Here is a 20,027-nt window from a genome sequence, read left to right on the forward strand (position 1 = left end):
CTCACTCAGGTACATTCCTTTGAGTCTAAGCTTGTATCACTCAATCATGCCCTGTACCTTTTATTCAAATGTTCTCCTCCGTATCATTACCTCTACAGCTTTCTGAGATTCTTATTTTGGTATGGTTTCCCTTGTTTTCACCCAAATTTCAGGGTCAAAAAAGATAGTGTGGTGGTTAAGAGCTCTTTCTCCTCTTCCAGAGGACCCAAGTTCAGTTCCCAGAACTTCCACAAACCACCTCTAGCTCCAGGGAATCCAACATTCTTCCGGCCTTCTCAGGAAGCACACAATGAATAAATTCAAACACAGAACTGAAAACTAGGCTATAGGTAACGGCAGGATGCTTGCTTACTAAGGAATCACAAGGTTCTAGGTTCAATTCCTAGCCACCACTACAAGATTAGTTATTAGCTGGGAAAGGTGGTACAAGCATTTGACACAAGCATCTGAGAGCTCTGTTAAGTTCAAGAAGTCTCATCTACCTTAATGAGTAACAAGATAGTCAAGGCTACGATAATATCCTGTCTCAAAATTTTTCATTTGACCTGAGAAGTTTGTGGCATTGTACATCCCTTAGTTGGACTTTCTCAAGGAAAATTCTTGGAGCTTATCTTGGATCCAAACAGATCTTAGGATGTTATTTACTCTATATCAGCCTTTATTATGTTGGCTCTCTATTCTGCAGGGCAGTGGTGGCACACACCTTTCAAGGCAGAAGCAGGTGGGTCAGCCTGTTCTACAGAGTTCCAGGACAGGGAAGGCTGTTACACAAAGAAATCTTGTTCAAAATCAAACAAAACACACAAAAAAGAAAGAAAATCCCCGAAAACCCCCAAGTCTTGTGTAAGCAACCGCAAAGGCCATCTAGTCTCATACAAGGTGGAACGTAAGGACTGACACTCCACAGTTCTCTACTCTACTCGTATGCAACAACATTTACACAAAAGCAGAGTTTAAAAACCAGATGTGAACTGTACTTGTTTTTTTTGGAGGGGGAGAGTAGCTGAGTAGGATGCAAACTTCCAAAAAAAAAAAAAAAGAAGAGGCATATTGGCCAGAACTCAGGCTCCATTTTGACCCAACATTTATTGTCCTTTTACAACATGTCATTTTTTTTTTAATTTTTTTTTTTTGGTTTAGAAACTGCTTATGATTAGTCTTCCAACATGAACTCAAAAGCATGTAAAATAAAATCAACCTACTTTCTATATAAACAGCCAGCAAAAACTGTGGCCCCTCATACTCCTACCCGGTTGGCTAGGGGTAAGGGAGAGGGTGGATAGCACTGAGTACAGATGCCTTCCTGTGGTGATGGTGGGAGTAGAGTGCCTTGGTTCACACCCCACAGGTCACCTGCATAACCCCAACTACAAGAGAAATGGTGTTAGGCCCTAAGGCCCAATTCCTTGCTGGTAATCCACTCTTCAACTCCCAAATGAAAATCACTTTTATTTTATCGCTTTTGTAATTTTTCTTTTTTCTTTTTTTTCAACAGAAAACCCCCATCCAGAGTTTGACTGGAGCTGAACTGTTCAGACTGAGGAATGGAACAGGCCATGGGCGCAACCCTTGTCCCTCTTGGGCAAGTGCCCCCACCCCCAGGGAACAAGGTCCAGCCAGGCCAGCTCGCTGCATGCTGGCACATCACTTAGCCATACAGGTCATCGTCATTGTCTTCTGTGTACACACTGCCACCTGTGCCACCTCCACTGCCCTGGCTAGGGCCAGCTCCACCCTGGTTCCCAGAAGGGAATCTGTACATACAAGAAAAAAAAAAATTAAAATTAAAAAAGGCCAAAAGAAAGGATATGGATAGAGCCTACCACAGTCTCACAGCTATTGCTCTAGACTCCTTACGATTCCCACCAGTCTCTACAAGTACCCAAGTAACTTAGGAACTGCCCATTGTGCCAAGAAGATTACCTGAAGCTGCCGAAACCTCTACTTTGCTGAAGTGTCTGGGCAAACATTTCATACTTCCGAATGTCATTATCACTGACAGAACGACGGGCAAAACGCATGGCTTCCTCAAAGTGATCTCTGCGGATCTCAGGCACTGGATCATCCTCTTCTACTTCCTATAAAGTTGGTAAGCACAGACCACTATGGTAGTTAGGACCTAGCTTGCACTCTATTCCTAGCCTGCCTACCCTCCCATTATTGCAAGTAGCTTATCGGTCTGTATGTGACTCTCCAATCCAAGCTAAACCAGGAGCCAAGCCAAACTTCCTAAAAGTAGACCACTGCTCTGCTAAAAATGTGCCAGGGCAACCTGTAAATGGGAAAACTATACAGAAAGAATTCGCATCAGTGCTTGCCAGGGGCTTAAGAAAAATATATTAAATGGCCCAAGGAACTTTCTGTATCCTGTTGTTTAAGTTAACAAATTTAGATATGTGAGAAACAAGCACCTAAAAGGGGTGTATAACTAACTGTAAGACTATACTCCCGTAATAAATCTTAAATTCAGAATCAAGGTGTCTTTTGTTTGAAAAGGATTTCTCAGTGTAACTGCCCTGGAACCAGCTTGTAGACTAGGCTGGCCTCAAACTCGTAAGATAGCAGCCTGCATCTGCCAGGGTGCTGGGATTACAAATGTGTACCACTGCACCTGTCTGACTTTCCTAATTAAGACCCTACTAGAAGTTACTTAGCCTCTTATTTTTTTATTCAAATCTCTTTTCAAAATCCATCTTAAACCCTCCTCTTTTACTGAGAGCTAACTCCAATTGCTATGGTTTATGAAACTAATTTTTAGTGTCAATTGATTTAAGCAGTTTCTTAAGATAGAGTACTGTCACAAAGACACTCACTCTAAAAAATAAGAAAGCAACTTGCTCATTTTTAATTCATTCATTAATCTCCAAACAGAATAGAAGCACTGTAGTAAAGAAGTTGGATTATACCATTTCGTAGTTTTTACATTCTTATACACACATTTCCCTTTTGGGAGCCCGTGAATTCCCTTCCCAAGTAGGACAGAAAAGTCCCAGACTCTTTTTAAAAATCCTATTCCAGGGGGCTGGAAATACAGCTCAGCAGTTAAGAGCACTAGGCTGCTCTTCCAGAGAGCCCAGGTTCATCAACTCCCAGCATCCATATGGCAGCTCACAAATGTCTTTGACTCCAGCTCTAGGGCATCAGACACCATCACACAGACATACACATGCACAAAAAAATAAAATGAAATCCTGTTTCATCTGTTTGATATACAATCATACATTCATTTCCCTCAAGGCATCAAGTTCAAACTGAGCATATAGAAAAGCCATCTCATTCTACATGGGTTCATTTCCTGTTTTTGACAAGGGTCTCACGTAGTCCAGGTTGGCACTGTACTTCTGTTCATCCTGTCTTTACCACTGATAGTAAAAATAGGCATACACCACACTCAGCTTAGCTGTTCAGTACTTCCTTTCTTGGATACCCTGCTTAACATCTCAGACAAGGGATCTCCCTTAATACCTTCCACTCTCAACTCTGGGTCATGAAGAAGGGTATCTATACTGACTCACCATAGCTGATGGATTTGTCTGCCTCTCTCGTTCTCGCCTAATCTCACTCTCAATAGATTCACGAATGGCCAGTTTACAAGCGCGTTGGCAAATCTCTGTCAGATCAGCTCCAGAAAAGCCATTAGTCATCTTTGCCAGGAACTCCAAATCAACATCCTAAAGGAAGCAAAAAAACTACTTCAGCACTGTGCATTCCTCCCATGGAGCACACACATCTTTGGGATACTCACTCTAAACATAATTTATTCGGTATTCCTAAATGGTTCTAATGTTCACAAATCTTTCATGTTCTCTTTAGCTAACCCAGAAACCCCCAACATCCTATCCAGGAATAAAAAAAACAAAAACGAAAAAAAACAACCACAAAACACTTCACATTAGTTTCATAGAAAAAGTCCCTATGGCTAACAACTTTGCACCTGCCTTGGCAACTGGGGACTTGCGCAAGTTGGCTTTTAGGATGGCAACACGGGACTTCTCATCAGGAAGTGGGATGTAGATGAGCTGATCAAGACGACCAGGTCTTAGGATAGCAGGGTCAATGATGTCAGGCCTGTTGGTAGCTCCAATAATGAACACATTCTTTTTTGTAGACATGCCATCCATTTCCGTCAGGATCTGATTGATTACTCGGTCAGCAGCTCCCCCACCATCTCCAATATTACCACCACGAGCTTTGGCAATTGAATCTAACTCATCGAAGAAGAGTACACAGGGGGCAGCTTGTCGTGCCTGTGAGAGAAAGAAACCAACTCAAATACTAACATAACTAGATTTCTCAGACTTCAGAGAGAAAACAAAGTAATCAACAATGCCAACTGAGCTGTGACTCTGGAGACACAGCCTCTTACCACACCTTGTCCCCAAATGCCATGACCACTAGCCAACCTCTAATAGCTCACCTTGTCAAAAATTTCCCTGACATTGGCCTCAGATTCCCCAAACCACATGGTGAGCAGCTCAGGACCCTTGATAGAGATGAAGTTAGCCTGGCACTCATTAGCAATTGCTTTGGCCAGCAAGGTTTTCCCACAGCCAGGAGGTCCATAGAAAAGAACACCTTTGGAAGGAGTCATGCCAAATTTGAGGAATTTGTCTGGATGCTCCACAGGATACTAAAAGAAAAGCATACATCATTTAAGGGTAATCTCTGTATTTAAATAAAATCATATTAATTAGAAGCATATCATCCTGTGGTCTAAGATCCAAGTTTTTTACAGACAAGACAGGGCCCTGTGCTTGCTAGTCTTAAATCAACTTACCACACAAACTAGAAATTATCTAAAAGGAGGGACCTTAGTTGAGAAAACGCCTCCATAAGATCTGGTTGTGAGGCATTTTTTTAGTTATTTATGGGGAGGGACCCATTCATTGTGAGTGGTTCCATCCCTGGCCTGGTGGTCCTGGGTTCTACAGGAAAGCATACTGAGCAAGCCATGAGGAGCAAGCCAGTAAACAGCACCCTTCCATAGCCCTTGCATCAGCTCCCGTCTCCTGCCCTGTTTGAGTTCTTGTCCTATTTCCTTTGATGATGAACAGAAATATGAAACCCCTTCCTCCTCAACTTGTCTTTAGGTCATGGTATTTCACTGTAGCAACTAACCCCAAGATAGCTCCTTACTACCTCAAACTGGATAACAGCATGCTTTTAAGTTGTATACAATTCTTAGTAAATTTCTGAGTCCGAGACCTAAAAGATTACTACATACTGAGGCAATGACCCACCATCCTAGAGCAAATTAGCCTACCTGAACCAGCTCCTGAAGCTCACGTTTGACATCCTCCAGGCCTCCAATGTCTTCCCAGGTTACTTGTGGCACCTCTACCACAGTTTCCCGAAGTGCTGATGGATTGCTCTGACTCAAGGCCCACTAAAAGGGGAGTTTGAAAATTCAAAGATGAGACTGGGGGGGGAGGGGGAGGACACACAACACAATACACATCTGTGTTCCTAATTCATTCGGGGATATGGTCCTTACCCGGAAGTCATCCATAGTAACTGCCAGGGAATTCATGACCTCAGCATCAATGGTCTCATCCTCTAGGTCAATAAGGTCCATTTTTTTCCGGATGGCCTGTAGAGCAGCCTCTGAACACAGGGCTGCCAAATCAGCACCCACATGGCCATGAGTCTCATTGGCTACCTGCAAAGAGAAGATCTACTGACCATCCTCAAGATCCAGCTGCCTTGGGAAGTCAAACAGAATCTTGACTCCATCCCATGATTCATTCCTATTATCTGACTCCTATTTCCTTGAAGAGGTACACTATAGCAGCTCTTTTTTTAACGGCACAGGTGTTAAATGTTAAATACTCAAGCCTGGATTTGGGAGCTGGAAATAAAGCTGCTCCAACAATTCATACTTACTCTAACACAGCAACAACTAAGAAGTAAAATCATAATCTCCATCCAACTCTAAAAAACTAAAAAGACGGGATCTTGCTGTGTAGTACACACTGGAAGCAAACTCAAGATTCTCCTGCCCCACCCTCCCAAGTTTTGGGATTATTGATATGAATCCTCTCAGACTATATTTGTAATCCCTTGCAACCTCCTAAACCAGAACTGTCCTAAAATGTAGCCAGCCATCACCACCACTCCACCTGCTCCAAGTCCACATCATCTGCCAGTTTCATGTTCTTGGTGTGGATCTGAAGAATTTCCAAGCGTCCGGTAGCATCAGGGATTCCAATATCTACCTCTCTGTCAAAGCGACCTGTGTGACAATGCAGGAATGTAAAATAGGGATCATTTTTAGTTCAGAGAAGTTACTCCAGAACTCCCTTATTTAGAGTTAGAATCAATACCCTACAACTTGGAAATCTTTCAGGACTCTATGGAGTAGCAGTTCTCAACCTCTGGGTCTTGATTCCTTTAGCAGCGGAACAACCCTTTCACAGGGGTTGCAAATTAGACATCCTACATATCAGATATTTATATTGATTCATAACAGTAGCAAAATTACAGCTATGAAATAGCAACAAAAATAATCTTATGGTTGAGGGTTGCCACAACATGAGTAACTGTATAAAAGGACTGCAGCATTGATCCAGAGGAAACACAGAATGGAAAAAAGACCTTAGGTCTTGTCATGGCAAAGAACTTAAAGAAATGCTGAGGATTAAGTAACTAAAGATGAAAAGCATAGGTGAAACAAGGAAATCAAGCCCAGGAGAAATATAGCAATGAGTAAGAACAAGTTGGGCTGGGCAATGGAGGTGCAAACCTTTAATCCCAGTAGCACTCAAGAGGCAGAGGTCAGCAGAGTATACACAGAGTTACAGGACAGTCAAGGTTACACAGAGAAACCCTGTCTTGAAAAACAAACAAAAACCAAGAGGTCTTTACCAAATCGCCGTAGGGCAGGGTCAATGCTATTGGGTCTATTGGTTGCTGCCATAACTATCACATGTGCTCTCTGCTTTAGGCCATCCATGAGGGTCAACAACTGAGACACGATTCGACGTTCCACTTCCCCGTGAGTCTGTAAAAATGCAGTATGTCTGGTCAGAAGCAAAGTCAGGACCTTTCAAGTCCCCACCATGCCCTTAGGTAAGCTCCTACTTTCTCTCTTTTGGGTGCAATGGCATCAAGCTCATCAATGAAGATGATAGCAGGTGCATTCTTTTCAGCTTCCTCAAAAGCTTTACGAAGGTTGCTCTCAGACTCACCAGCCAATTTGCTCATAATCTCAGGACCTGAAAAGATCCAAACAGACAATAACCTTATAGTGATGGTTCATCAGGTTAAGATGCTTGTTCCAAATCCTGATGACCTGAGTTTAGTCCTGAACACAATATGGTAAAGTAAAAAGAAGGAGCTAACTCCCTCAAGTTGTCTCCTAACTTCCATGTGTACACGAGCATATACATACAATATATCAACAAAAGTTTTTTAAGACAATGACAAAAATCCTCCCCAACCCCAAAAGAATCTTTTTGCAGTAATTTCTGTCTCTTAAGACTTTTCCACCCATTACTAAGCAACAGCTACCAGGCCAGACTATAGAGAAGCCAATGGACTCCACATACTTCCCATGGCATAGTTCCAACTGTGAGGATGACAAAGATGATTCGGTTAAAATGCTAGTTATTAATTACATTAGATCTCTGAAGACACACAAATGATTCCTCAGCCCATATTCCCCAAATACTCTCAGATAAGAATATATCTTTAGCTGGGTGGTGGTGGCATACACCTTTAATCCCAGCAGTTGGGAGGCAGAGGCAGGCAGATTTACACAGCCTGGTCTACACAGCTGAGTTCCAGGACAGCCACAATTACAAAGAGAAACCCTATCTCAAAACAAAAGCATCTTTTGATTTATTATTACAGCTTGTTTTCCTTAAATGTCTTCAGCTTATCTACAATCTTTCTCAAGGGAAGAAAAGACAGAGAAACCCAGCATTCAGGAGGCAGAAGTAGGCAACTTCTGTGAGTTCAAGCAGCTACAAGGCAAATTAGCCAGGATCATATCTCAACTCCCAATCCATTCCATACTCCTCTAACCCCAACAAGCATTCCACTTGCTATCTTTCCATAACGTAGTCATCAGAAAATGCTTAAGTGAGGCTACACAGATTAGCTCAGGCGCTAAAGAGCCTGCCTTAGACCCAAGTTGAGATCACGAAAATCTATGCTAACCCAAAAGAGGCATGATGGCACACATTTTACATCCAACACTGGAGAGATAGGTGGACTCCTGGGGCTGTCTGATTAGTCAATCTAATATACTGAATAGTTCTCCAAGGCAATGCAACTGTCTCTAAAAAGATGGACTGTACCTGAAAAACATGAAATTATCCTCTGAACCCCACACATGTGCATGCATACTCCTATCCATGCACAAACATACACGTACACACAAAAAGGGCTAAAAGTTAGGCTGGAGAAGGACTCAGCAGTTAAGAGCATTGGCTGCTCTGTCCTGGGCTCAATCCCCAGCACCTACATGGTGGTTCATGATTATCTGTAACTCCAGCTCTAGGGGATTCTAGGGGGTCTAGTCAGATACAAGATGGACCAAGTTTCTTACCATTGATGAGGAAGAAGAAGGCTCCAGTTTCATTTGCCACAGCTCGGGCAATCAGGGTCTTCCCTGTCCCAGGAGGTCCATATAACAAAATTCCCCGAGGAGGCTGAGGACAACAGAGTGCAGTTAGGGTCCCCCAACTCCACCTATCCTAAACTAGTTTGACTAACTAGGGCACTAGCAAAAGGTGAGAAACAGGGGGCTTATTCTGTTAAGGTAAAGCCCCTGGGGGCTAGAGAGATGGCTCAGCATTTAAGAGCACTGGTTGCTCTTCCACAGAGGCTTCAGTTTGACTGTGGTGACAACCACCAGTAATTCCAGTTCCAGAGGATGTAAGGCCTTCCGTAGTAACAGAAGTACCCACACACATGAAATAATTTTAGAAGGAACAAGCAGGCCTCTGAGAGACGTTTAGAAACCTGGTATGGGGAATGAGGGAGCTGGGATACAAAGTTAATACAATGTAACTAACAATAAAAATAAATAAATAAATAAAAATTTAAAAAAAAAAAAAAAGAAACCTGGTATGGTGGTGTACACCTTTAATCCCAGCACGTGGAAGGCAAAGGCAGGCAGAGCTCTGGTCTACAAAGTTTCAGGACAGCTAGAGCTATACACAGAAAAACCCTGCCTCAAAAAAAACAAAACAAGGGGGCTGAAGAGATGGCTCAGAGATTAAGGGCACTGTCTGCTCTTCCAGAGGTCCTGAGTTCAATTCCCAACAACCACATTGTGGCTCACAACCATCTATACTGGGATCTGATGCCCTCTTCTATCTTGCAGGTGAATGTGCAGATAGAGCACTCATGTAAAATAAAGAAATAAATTAAAAAACAAAAAACAACAAGGGCTGGAGAGATGGTTCAGAGGTTAGGAGCACTGGCTGCTCTTCCTGAGGTCCTGAGTTCAATTCTCAGCAACCTCATGGTGGCTCACCACCATCTATAGTGAGATCTCATGCCCTCTGCTGGTATGGAGCATTCATGCAGATAGAACATAATAAATAAAAAATTAAAAAACAAAATAAAACACTTTCAGATTCCTAGCTGAACAGGGTAAGGTGGAAGGACTGCATGCTTGAGGCCAGACTAGATTACAAGTTCCAGGATAGCCAGGGATACATAGAGATCCTGTCTCAACTTCCCCACTCCCTGCTGCCATAAACAAAAACAAAACAACAACAACAAAATCACAAAGAATAAGTCCTGGGGAATAAACACTAAGCAATCAAATTCCCCTACATTATGGCAAGAAAAGTGATTCCAGGGGGCTGTTAATGTTTATATATGCAACTTGCATAGGAGAATAATGCCTGGGGGTTTTTGTTTTGTTTTCAATCCTTATATGCCTATCATGTAAGGATAGTGAAAAACAAATTACACCAAGAGCTCAATTTTTGACAAACCAGAATCCAAGGGATATACTAAAGCAAGGTCTCTATTTCAGTATTACAGGTTTTCATTCAGGTGTTCACAACCTTCTAGGACTGCAGTTCTCAATCTGTGGGTCATGATCATTGGAAAACATACATTTCCAATGGTCTTAGGAATGACCACTGGACTGACCAACCCAATTTTCATTGTTACTTCATACTGCACTTTTGCTTCTGAATGGTATCTCAGTTCCTAAGACTAGGTGTTTTCCTGAAGCCAGGCATGGTAGTGCATGCCTGCAATCCCAGAATAGTGAGGCAAAGGCAGGCAGATCTGAATTTAAGGCCAGCTTGGTCTACAAAGGACTTCCATGGCAGCCAAGGCTCTAAAGAGAACTGATGCCTAGAAAAACCCAAGGGGGAAAAGTGTTTTCAAAAACTGGGTTTATTATCAGGTTAAAATGTCTTTTGTTCTTCAAAACAAGGTTTCTCTGTGTAGCCGTGGCTGTCCTGAAATTCCCTCTGTAGACCAAGCTGGCCTCAAACTCAGAGATCATGCTTCTGTCTCCCAAGTTCCGGGATCGAAGGAATGCACCTCCACTCAATCTCTTGATTGAAACTGCCTTCACTGAAGTCAAAACTACTTATATGCTTACTGGGCAAAGTAGTCACTTCATCTTTAGTGTAGTCTACCATAAAAAAAAAAAAGGGTCAGGGGCTGGAGAGATGGCTCAGTGGTTAAGAGCACTGTCTGCTCTTCCAAAGGACCCAGGTTTGATTCCCAGCACCCACATGGCAGCTCACAACTGTCTGTACCACCAACTCTAAGGAATCTGATACCTTCACACTAATGCACATAAAATAGAAATTATATAAATTTTTTAAAAAGTCAGAAAACCGTATTCTAGACAGGTGGTTCTCAAGTGTTTAAACTCAGAACCCAAATCCTCCGTATTTCCTTCTTTTATTGAATAACTGTCTACAACAAAGACTGTTAAACTTATGGCTAAACTTTTAATAGGGTGCATAAGAAAAGAACTATTATTTGAAGTATATTATGCATATGTGTGTATACATAACTAGGACACTCAGTAGCTCTAATGAATTTAGAGCATTCGTAGACTCCTCACAGAACTTAGCACTCACCTTCACACCAATTGCCTTAAAGAGTGCAGGGTGTCTCAGTGGCAGTTCCACCATCTCCTTTATCTGTGCTAGCTGCTTCCTGCAGCCACCAATGTCATCATAGCCTACTTCATTCAAAGATTCCTCCTCATCCTAAATTTGTAAGAGTAAAAAGAACAAAAAACAAGAATAGTATTGTCAGTAAAAATACAATTTCTCCAAATCCTCCCACTATTTGGTATGGGAAAAATATGCTGTGTGAGAAGATTCTCTTCTACAGAGATCTTGTCTTAAATCAGGTATAGTGACACATGCTTGTAATCTCTGCACTTGGAAGGCAGAGGCAGAAAGACTAAATTTGAGGACAGCTACAAAGGCTACAAAGTGAATTCCAGACAATAAGCAATACCCTGAGAGAGAGGGGGAGACAGGGGATAACAAACCACCCTTCCTCAAAGTCTTCAGTCTCACTGATAAGGGAATCCTAAAAAAACTAAAGCTGGCTGGGCGTGGTGAGGCACACCTTTAATCCCAGTACTCAGGGACAGAGAGGCACATAGATCTCTTGTGAGTTTAAGGCCAGCCTGGTCTATAAAGTGAGTCCAGGACAGCCAGAGCTACACAGAGAAATCCTGTATCAGAAAAACAAACAAAAACTGAAAGCTGATCTACAAGACTGGGTCTATCAACACCCCATCTTGAATGGGCTGGAGGAGCTACAGGTAGTTAACAGCTGCTGAAGACAGAATCATATTTTTTGATGGTATAGACACTGGTAAGCTGTAGCTGTTCAATAAAGCCCCACAGCCACAATCAATTTTAAATAAATTCAGTGGGCCAAAGAAAGATAGAAAGGGAGGGAGGGAGGGAAGGAGAGAGAAAGAGAGTCATGAAAGTAGCAAGACAATGGAAAGGAAAAGAAGGTGAAAAAAGGAGTAATGAAGAATATGATCAAATACAGCCAATGGGTGTTGGAAGAGCCAGTGCTCTTAATCAAGTCACAGGCCATTTATTTTTTGAAACAGACCATGACATGTCAGACCACCATGCTGGACTCAAACTTACAGCAATACTCCACCTCCACAGCATTAAGATTATTGGCATTGAGCACCACACTCAGTGCCAATCATTTACATTTTTTAGACTTCATCTCAAATTCATGGCCCTGGGTTCTTTCAAGAAATACTTAGGTGGTTTTCTACTTCCATAAGACCATCTAATCTCCAAAAGCAAACAGCCTGATAATAAGCATATAACAAGCTTAATAACAAGAATAACATAACAACTGCCATTTAAGTGGTAATGTTTGGGAGATGTATTTCAGGTGCAAAGTACTAGCTTAACATGGGGTTCAATTCCCCAGCACAAATAAAACTAGGAACTGGGATTAAGGAGTAACTCACCTCTCGCTTGATTGGCTCCCCTTCACAGTGGATCACTGTGTCTGGAGCAACAATACAGTAAGGGCTGGGATCTGTCTCCACTACTTTGAACTCCACAGCACGCATCCCACCCCGGACAAGGAAAATATCTCCTACAATACAATGCAAGTGCAATTAGAGATGTCAAGTACAAGACCAAGGGAAAATTCTTCACTTGATCCCATGATCTAAAATCCAAAGCTCAATAACATATTTATACCCTCCTTCCCTACACCAGGCAATAGTAAAGCTCTGCTCTGTGTCACATTCTTTACTACTCAAGCCTAGTACACTAATGACAGCACAAAAGCCCCTTTTAACTGTTAGGGTAGAGACAGCCTAAACTTTCAGTACAACCAAAAATGGTAGGGCTGTACAGTTTCAACTGACAGCAAAAGCAGATCATCCTTCACAGATACAAGAGAACTGTTTACTTCCTGGAGCACAGAAGGGAGGTAAGAGGGCAAACAATTGACTATGCATGCAGGAGACATATATGTATACACATATTTATGAAAATAACATGGAATTGATCACAAATTTACTCAAGCAACAACGTTTCTTAAACTCTGTTTCTCTCACCTTTCCGGATAGGCCGATAAGCTTCCAGGAAGTACGGCTTTAGGTATACCTCAAAGAGATTGCCAGTGATGCCTTCCACCGTGTCATCGATGGGTAGCACGTGGATACGTTTGCCATACTTTACATCAGGGCATGGCTGGATGCTGAGGATGACAAGCAGACTCCACATTACCAACCACACTGCAGCCCCAAGCACTGGGTGTCCGAAAGGGCCTGGCACAGACAGCTGACGGCAAGCGAAAGAGAAAAGGCGGGGATGGCCTTAGGTGAAGAGAAGGAAAGTGGGGTGGGAGAGAAGGCAAAGGAACGAACAGCCAAGCAGAACTGACAGGTCACATTCATGATGTGGTAACAGAAATTCACTCATCACTAAGCTAAAACTTAAGAATATTTGGAACCCTGGCATATGAGCCATTCTTCCACTGCAGTCTTCATGATGGGATATTGAAAAGTGATAATCCTTTCTAGCTAACACTGACTATCTTGTGTGTCTTCAAGTCTAAGATTACTGGGAATATACCACCACATCCAGCCTTCTAACTAATATTGATATCCCAGTATTTCAAAGGGGGAGGAGCAAAGTTTGACAAGTAAATAAAAAATTGTGATGCCAGTGAAAGACATGAAAAAAGTCGCAGCTACAAGATCAAACACCATGAGAAATTAACTAAGCAGTCTCAAGAAGAAAGTCCTTACAACATAGAAAGACTTCATTAAAAAAAAGTTCAGATGACTGGAATTTGTGGAATCTTTGAGCCTAGCTGGGTAGAACAACCAAAATCACTCATACCATAGCAATCCTACGTCTGGTTTTATAACTGTGCTCCCCTCCCAAGGTTTACCTATCTTTTTTGCTTTTTTTTCCCTTTCTGAAAACACTACACACTCACTATATAGGCCTTGTTAACCTACTTGTCTCCCAAGTGCTTGAGTAATAGGTCTAAGTGTGCCACAAAGCCTGGTCTAGGTTTACTTATTGTTTTAAAAGAATTCCTTTGTACTCACATTTTCGCTGTATTTCAGCACTAGCCAAAATAAATAAAAGGCCATCAAGAAAGCCGTGGAAATGCCAATTTGTCCTAAGGACCATGCAGAGGTAGATTTAAGTCTAGAAATGCAGTACAACAGACAACCCTGAAGACTTCCCATGACCAGGCAGGCAGACTTCCTCCATCTACAGCTGCCAAGGGTTCTATCCTGGCTGTTGTAAAGCAGGAAGAAGTGTCTCTATAAAGTAGGCTATATCTGGCCTCCTAGCTAATAAGAGATCAAGAATCCACCCCCAACCCTCACCTGATGACATCCCCTAGGCGAACACGGAGGTTATTCCGAACAACTCTATTCATTCGAATCTTCTCATCAGAACACGTGTCATCAGAAAGTACAATGCACACAGCTTCCCGTCTCTTTTTTCCTTTTAGCAAGACTGTATCACCTCGGAACAACTGCAGTTCATCCATCTTGGGCTTAAAAAAAAAAAAAAGGGTTAAGGACTTTGGGTCACTGAGCTTTAGGTAGAAGCCCTCTAGGCTAGAATTCACAAAACCCACTGCAAGCTGAGAAATCTCCCTAGTTAACTGCAGTAAAGACTACTATACACCGAACTTACCTGGGACAAGGACACCACACTGTTATCTTCATTGATGGCTTCATCAACAATTAACCGATTGGGACGGTTCTTCTGTTTGAGAATGGCTGTTGATAAATCATCACCTTTTGAACTAGAAGGGGAAAAAAAAATGAGGTCAGGCCTAATAAATACTGAGACCCATCAATCTCTAAAATTCACTTAGGCAAGAAAGAACAGATAGACAAAGTTTAAAAGCGCAGATAAAAGTCCAGCCAAGCTCATGAGGAACATAGCCAGCATTTACTTCATTCTCATTTCAGTATGTCAGTATCTTGAATGCTGCTGTTGCCATCTCTTAGGCCCCAAGGGATCCTATCCCAAGGTCAGGAAACTGGCCACCAGAATATTAATATTAAAAGATATAACAGTAGTAAAGGCTCAATAGCAACCAAGAGAAAAATTAGTCTTAGACTATACAGAACAGGGGCTCTACAGTCAGACCAATTAGGTCTAAATTTCAACTCTGGCAATGCTCACTTAGGATCTCACCAAGTTAGTTAACCTCTCTGAACTTTGATTTCCCCATCTGTAAAGTGGAGACTATAACTAACTACGTACCTCAGGGCTCATTCTTATATTCTGAGATTAAAAAAAAATGTAAATGCTCTTTCATAATGCCTGACACATGGTCACATGATTAATTCCAGAGCGTTGAAAAAGTTCTCTTATTGCTTGTCTTCCAACGGAATGAAGTGAACCAGACAAGACTCAGGGAGGCCACGTTCCACCAAGCAAAACACAATTTTTAGCACTATCCTCCTCAAAAAATAAACCTGATGAATCCAAGATCATATCCTAGTACTACAAGAACACCAAGCACAAAACAACGAACATACAACAAAAAGTAACACACAACAGGATAAAAACCTATCTAGAACCTTCACAAAGAGGATCCAACTCAAGGAAACTGCTTTCTGCAAAAGCACAATGGTTGTTCATTCATAAACAAAATCAAGAAAATTCGAAAAAATGGAGAAGTTCAACTCCTCACTTAAATTAACTAAGTTGCTTCTTAGAAGTTTATTGCCATGTGTTAATTATACATGATGGGGTGATTTCACTGACAAGTATTTTCACACACACATTTTTATATTAACCCCATCGCCCTCTCTTGTCTCTCTCCCACTGATCCTTCTTCCTAGCAACTGGCCTTTCATGATTCTTTGTGTATGTGATCCAATTAGTTTAAGAACTTACATAATGAGGGGTTATTTAACAAGAGCAACTTACCAGAGGCTACACTACTTTTGAAAATATGCCCCTTTACCTGAGCAACTCCTAATTAGGGGACTAGTAGGACCTTTTGGGTCCCTACCCCAAGTAACTAATTTTCTATCAATGTTCTAGAAGCTAGTATTATTCACTGGACAATGATAACAATTTCCTTCTTTCTACATGTATTTATGTCTATTCGTTGACTATTACGTTACAGTAGCTGCTCTCTCCTTCCTCCATGTGGGCTCAATGGATTGAACTTACATTGTCAGGTCTGGCAGCAGGTACCTTTATCTACCAAGCCATCTTTCTGGCATCCATGTCATAACTAGCCCATTTCCAGCCTTCACTTACTAGGCTCAGTGGACTCTCCCCCTTTGAGAAGTTTCATCTGGCCAGGCACAGTGGCACAAGCCTTTAATCTGAGCCCTTGGGAAGCAGAGACTCTATAGTGAGAGACTATCTTACCAGACACACAAACACACACACACACAGACACACAACAATTCTCTTCCAAGGGTTTGAAAAACATAAATATTAACCAAAACAGAGGTCAATGCCGAGCATGGTAACACATGCCTTTAATCTGTGGATCACTGTGAGTTTGAGGCCAGCCTGGTCTACAAAATGAGTCCAGGACAGCCAAGGCTACACAAAGAAAACCTGTCTCAAAAAAAAAAAAGTCAAACGATGGAAAAAGCAAATGAAGTGGAGGAAAAAACTATTTCTTCAACAAATTAATGAAAGCCAGGCGTAGTATAGTTCATGCCTGTATGTATTTCAGCAATTGGCAGAAAGCTCCAGACCATCCTGAGCTGCATAGCTCAGTCTGCATAGCAAGACTGTTTTAATGATAGCAGTAATCATAAATGGGTGTCTACAAAGCACATTATTCTAGGAGCTGAGATGAGACAGCAAAACCAAGCAAAAAAAAAAAAGCACTGCCACTGGGTATATCTTACTCTTCGTTGGCTTTCTGTTGTTTGATAAAGGATCTTGCTATACATAGCCCTGCCTGGCTATATAAAGCAAGATGACCTTGAACTGGCAGGAATCCTCCTGTCTCTGCCTCTTGATTGCAACACAAGCATTCATTCCTTCAACACACTCAGCTATAACATCTTCAACCATTACTTTAGATACACTAGTTTCCCAGAGTAGTTCCTTAGTTTTAACTTCAAAGAGTGTGTCACTTTGGCTACAGTGCTTGCTGAGTTCCTAAAATTAAATGTTTGTAAATCCAAATTTCTTATTCTCCATATTTATCAAAATGCGTTTCCCCAGAATCTGCCCATCTTATTGTTTGATTTATAGGAGTGCCCCAAATTATTACTTCACATTTATTCTCAAAACTGCATTTCAGGACAAATTCGAATCTGCCTATCAGTCCAGACCCAAGCTCTAGAAATGGGTGGTATGCCCTGAAAGGCCTGTAATTTTCCAACTACCCCCAGAGATTAGAGCTGGTAACCTCCAAAAGAGCTGAGGGCAACTGCAGCTCTCCATGTTCTTTAGGGAAATCTCCCATCATGCGCATGACTCAGGTCCTTTCCAGAACTGAAAGACCACAAAGGGAACTTGGAAATTCAGATAAGAACCACTAAGTGACCTAAAGGTAGAAACTGTATGATGCCAGATTTCAGGAATTTAAATTAAAAAAAAAAAAATTCTAGATATAAATGGGGCATACTGTGACACTTCTGTAAATCATTACTTTGGGAAGTGGTGGCAGCAAGACCAGGAGCTGAAAAACAGCACTATATGGCTGAATTTGATGCCCTGGTCTCAAAAATAAGACACAGGGTAGTGGTTGCTCATGCCTTTAATCCTAGCACTCCAAAGGCAGAAGGAGGTAGATCACTGAGTTTGGGGGCAGCCAGGGCTACAGAGAAACCCTGTCTCGAAAAACAATAAAAACAAACAATGACAGAATATTTTTAAAATATTTTGTTTTTTGAGACAAGGGCTCACTAGGTAGCACACGAACTCCCGATGTAGACAAGGCTAGCCTAGAACTTGCTTTTCTTTTAAGTGCTGAGATAAAAAATGTGCACTACCCCACCCAAACAACTGAATGAATACTTCACTCCAAGGAAATGAAAGTTAGAACACTCAACACACCTAATCTTTAGTTTCCTACACTTGCTGGTTTCTGTTGTTGCCATTTTTCTACTTTGTATGGGAAGCTCTAGTTTCTAAACAGAATGGGCTGAAGGGGCTAGGCTTTATTTGATGAAAGTCCCAAGGCCCAGAGAATCTCTCAACATAGGTACGTGAAGAAGAGGTGTGTGTATTTTGAAGTTAAGCCAATTCTAACCTGCAAGGGTTGAAAGCCAAAATTCAGAGTGCAAAACCAAAAACAACTTGGACTCTAATTTCAGTCCCTTAAAAATGGCAAACCACCTTTCTAGCCAGTCCCTGACCAAAATAACAGAGCAAGAAAAACTAGATAAAGCTTCCTGGGATTTACAACAGCCATGGGGAAATTTTGCCATCTGAAAAAAGGTGCGACCTGGACCCCCCAACAGCCCCTCACTACCCAGGGTGCAAAAGATGCCAACTTGGGGCCGGACGGCCCAGGCTCCACCAAGACCGGCTTGGTCTTCGCTCAGGTCGCCCGGCCCGGCCTTCCCGGAGTCTCAGGGCTCCCGAGGCCTTCACGTGTCCCCAAGTCCACGCCCACTGGGCCCGGTGGGGCCTCCGGCTCGCAGCCTTTTCTCTCCGCAGGCTCAGCGTCTTCCGCGTGGGCTCGGCGAAATGGCCGACCGGCGCCCCGGCGCCAAAGGGCGCCGCGCGGGAGCGTGGACCCCAGGGCCTAAGTAGGCCGGGCCGCCGGGCCGAGCGAGGGCGACTCAGGCTGGCCGGGGCCTGCATGACACAGCACCATCTTGCCCGGGAGCCGACCCGGGCCCAGCGCGGGCCCGGCCTAGGGGGCGCGCGGGTGCGCAGCCGGCCCGAGGCCGCCGCTCGCCGCTCTCCCCTCCTTCCGTCCCTCCCGGCCCGGCCCAGACGCCGCCCGCCGGGCCTGCCCAGCGCCGCGGCTCCCACGGTGCGCGCCCCCGCCGGCGGCGGCCGTGCACGCGCGCACACTTACTCGGCTCCAGAGGCCATGGCGCGCGCCTCTCCCGGTCGGCGGCTGTGGCGGCCTGAGGGTAACGGCTACGAGAGTGGCAGGCGACCGACTAGGCCCGGGCTCGGCTCACTCGGGCGGCGGGGCGGCGGCAGTGGCGAGCCCTCCGGCAGCCTCCCTCTCGCGTCCTCCCAGCAGCACCGGGGCGGCGGGCGGGCGGGCGGGCGGGCGGGCGACGCTAGCTCCTGATCCGCGAGGGGGGCAGCGGCAGCGACTAATCAAACGACGGCTGCAAACGCTTCACCCAGACTGAGATCAGAAAAGCCGAATCATCGGAAGGAAAGCTGCTCCCATCTCAACCAATCAGCGCCTGCCTGGCGACTCGTGCCCGCCTCCCCGTGCCTCTCCCCAGCAACCCGCAGACCGTAACCAATCGGAAAATTCGTTTATGGCCTGGCCCCGCCTCAAGGCTGCAACACGCCTAGTAACGCCACGTCAATTGGCCGCAGCGCTACGCTTCCTCGACGGATTGGGATTCTTGACCAATCGGCAAAAGCAATAGGCCAGATCGTCTGGTAAAAGGAAGGCCTTTAATCCTTCGAGGAGGCCTCTCCTACTTGGCTCCTGCTGATTGGCTCCTTACTTTATGAGCAGCTGGAAGAACCTGGCACAATGGCTTAACACTGAACTACTGTAGTCGGGTTGTAGGGATAACCCACAAAGTCCTTTTCTCACCAAACCTAGGGATTCTCTTACTCCACCACACTAAGACCCTTCGTGCTTCTTTAAAACACTGGCTCCAACGAAGGGCGGGATGGATGGGCTAGGTCTTAAGCCTAGCAGTTGAGAAGCTGAGGCAGGAGGACTATTAGATGACATCAACCCAGGACACAACCCTTTCTGAAAAACAAAACTAGGTCGGCTATAGTGGCACGTATCAATAATTCTAGTCTCAAAACAGTATTTCAAAAGTAAATTTCTTTATAAGTAAATTTTAAAGGCAGTGTGTGGTGGCACATGCTTTTAATCTCAGCACGGCGGAGGAAGGCGGAGGCAGAGGCAGG

The 20,027-nt window shown here is 43.6% G+C and overlaps 1 protein-coding gene across 1 annotated transcript; it reads right to left on the minus strand.

The window, feature by feature from the left end:
- Positions 1–1,429: 1,429 nt before the first annotated feature.
- Vcp (valosin containing protein) lies at positions 1,430–19,347 on the minus strand. Its single transcript, XM_021634405.2, has 17 exons — positions 18,988–19,347; positions 14,658–14,769; positions 14,342–14,514; positions 13,049–13,191; positions 12,449–12,579; positions 11,067–11,198; positions 8,552–8,654; positions 7,081–7,214; positions 6,865–7,000; positions 6,120–6,232; positions 5,495–5,659; positions 5,264–5,386; positions 4,418–4,630; positions 3,939–4,247; positions 3,516–3,671; positions 1,924–2,078; positions 1,430–1,754 (listed from the first exon to the last, which is right to left on the minus strand). The coding sequence occupies exons 1-17, from the start codon at positions 19,002–19,004 to the stop codon at positions 1,649–1,651; spliced, it is 2,421 nt and encodes an 806-aa protein (XP_021490080.1). The 5' UTR covers positions 19,005–19,347; the 3' UTR covers positions 1,430–1,648.
- Positions 19,348–20,027: the final 680 nt, after the last annotated feature.

This window comes from Meriones unguiculatus, chromosome 1 (assembly GCF_030254825.1).
Source record: "Meriones unguiculatus strain TT.TT164.6M chromosome 1, Bangor_MerUng_6.1, whole genome shotgun sequence".
Lineage (NCBI taxonomy): Eukaryota > Metazoa > Chordata > Mammalia > Rodentia > Muridae > Meriones > Meriones unguiculatus.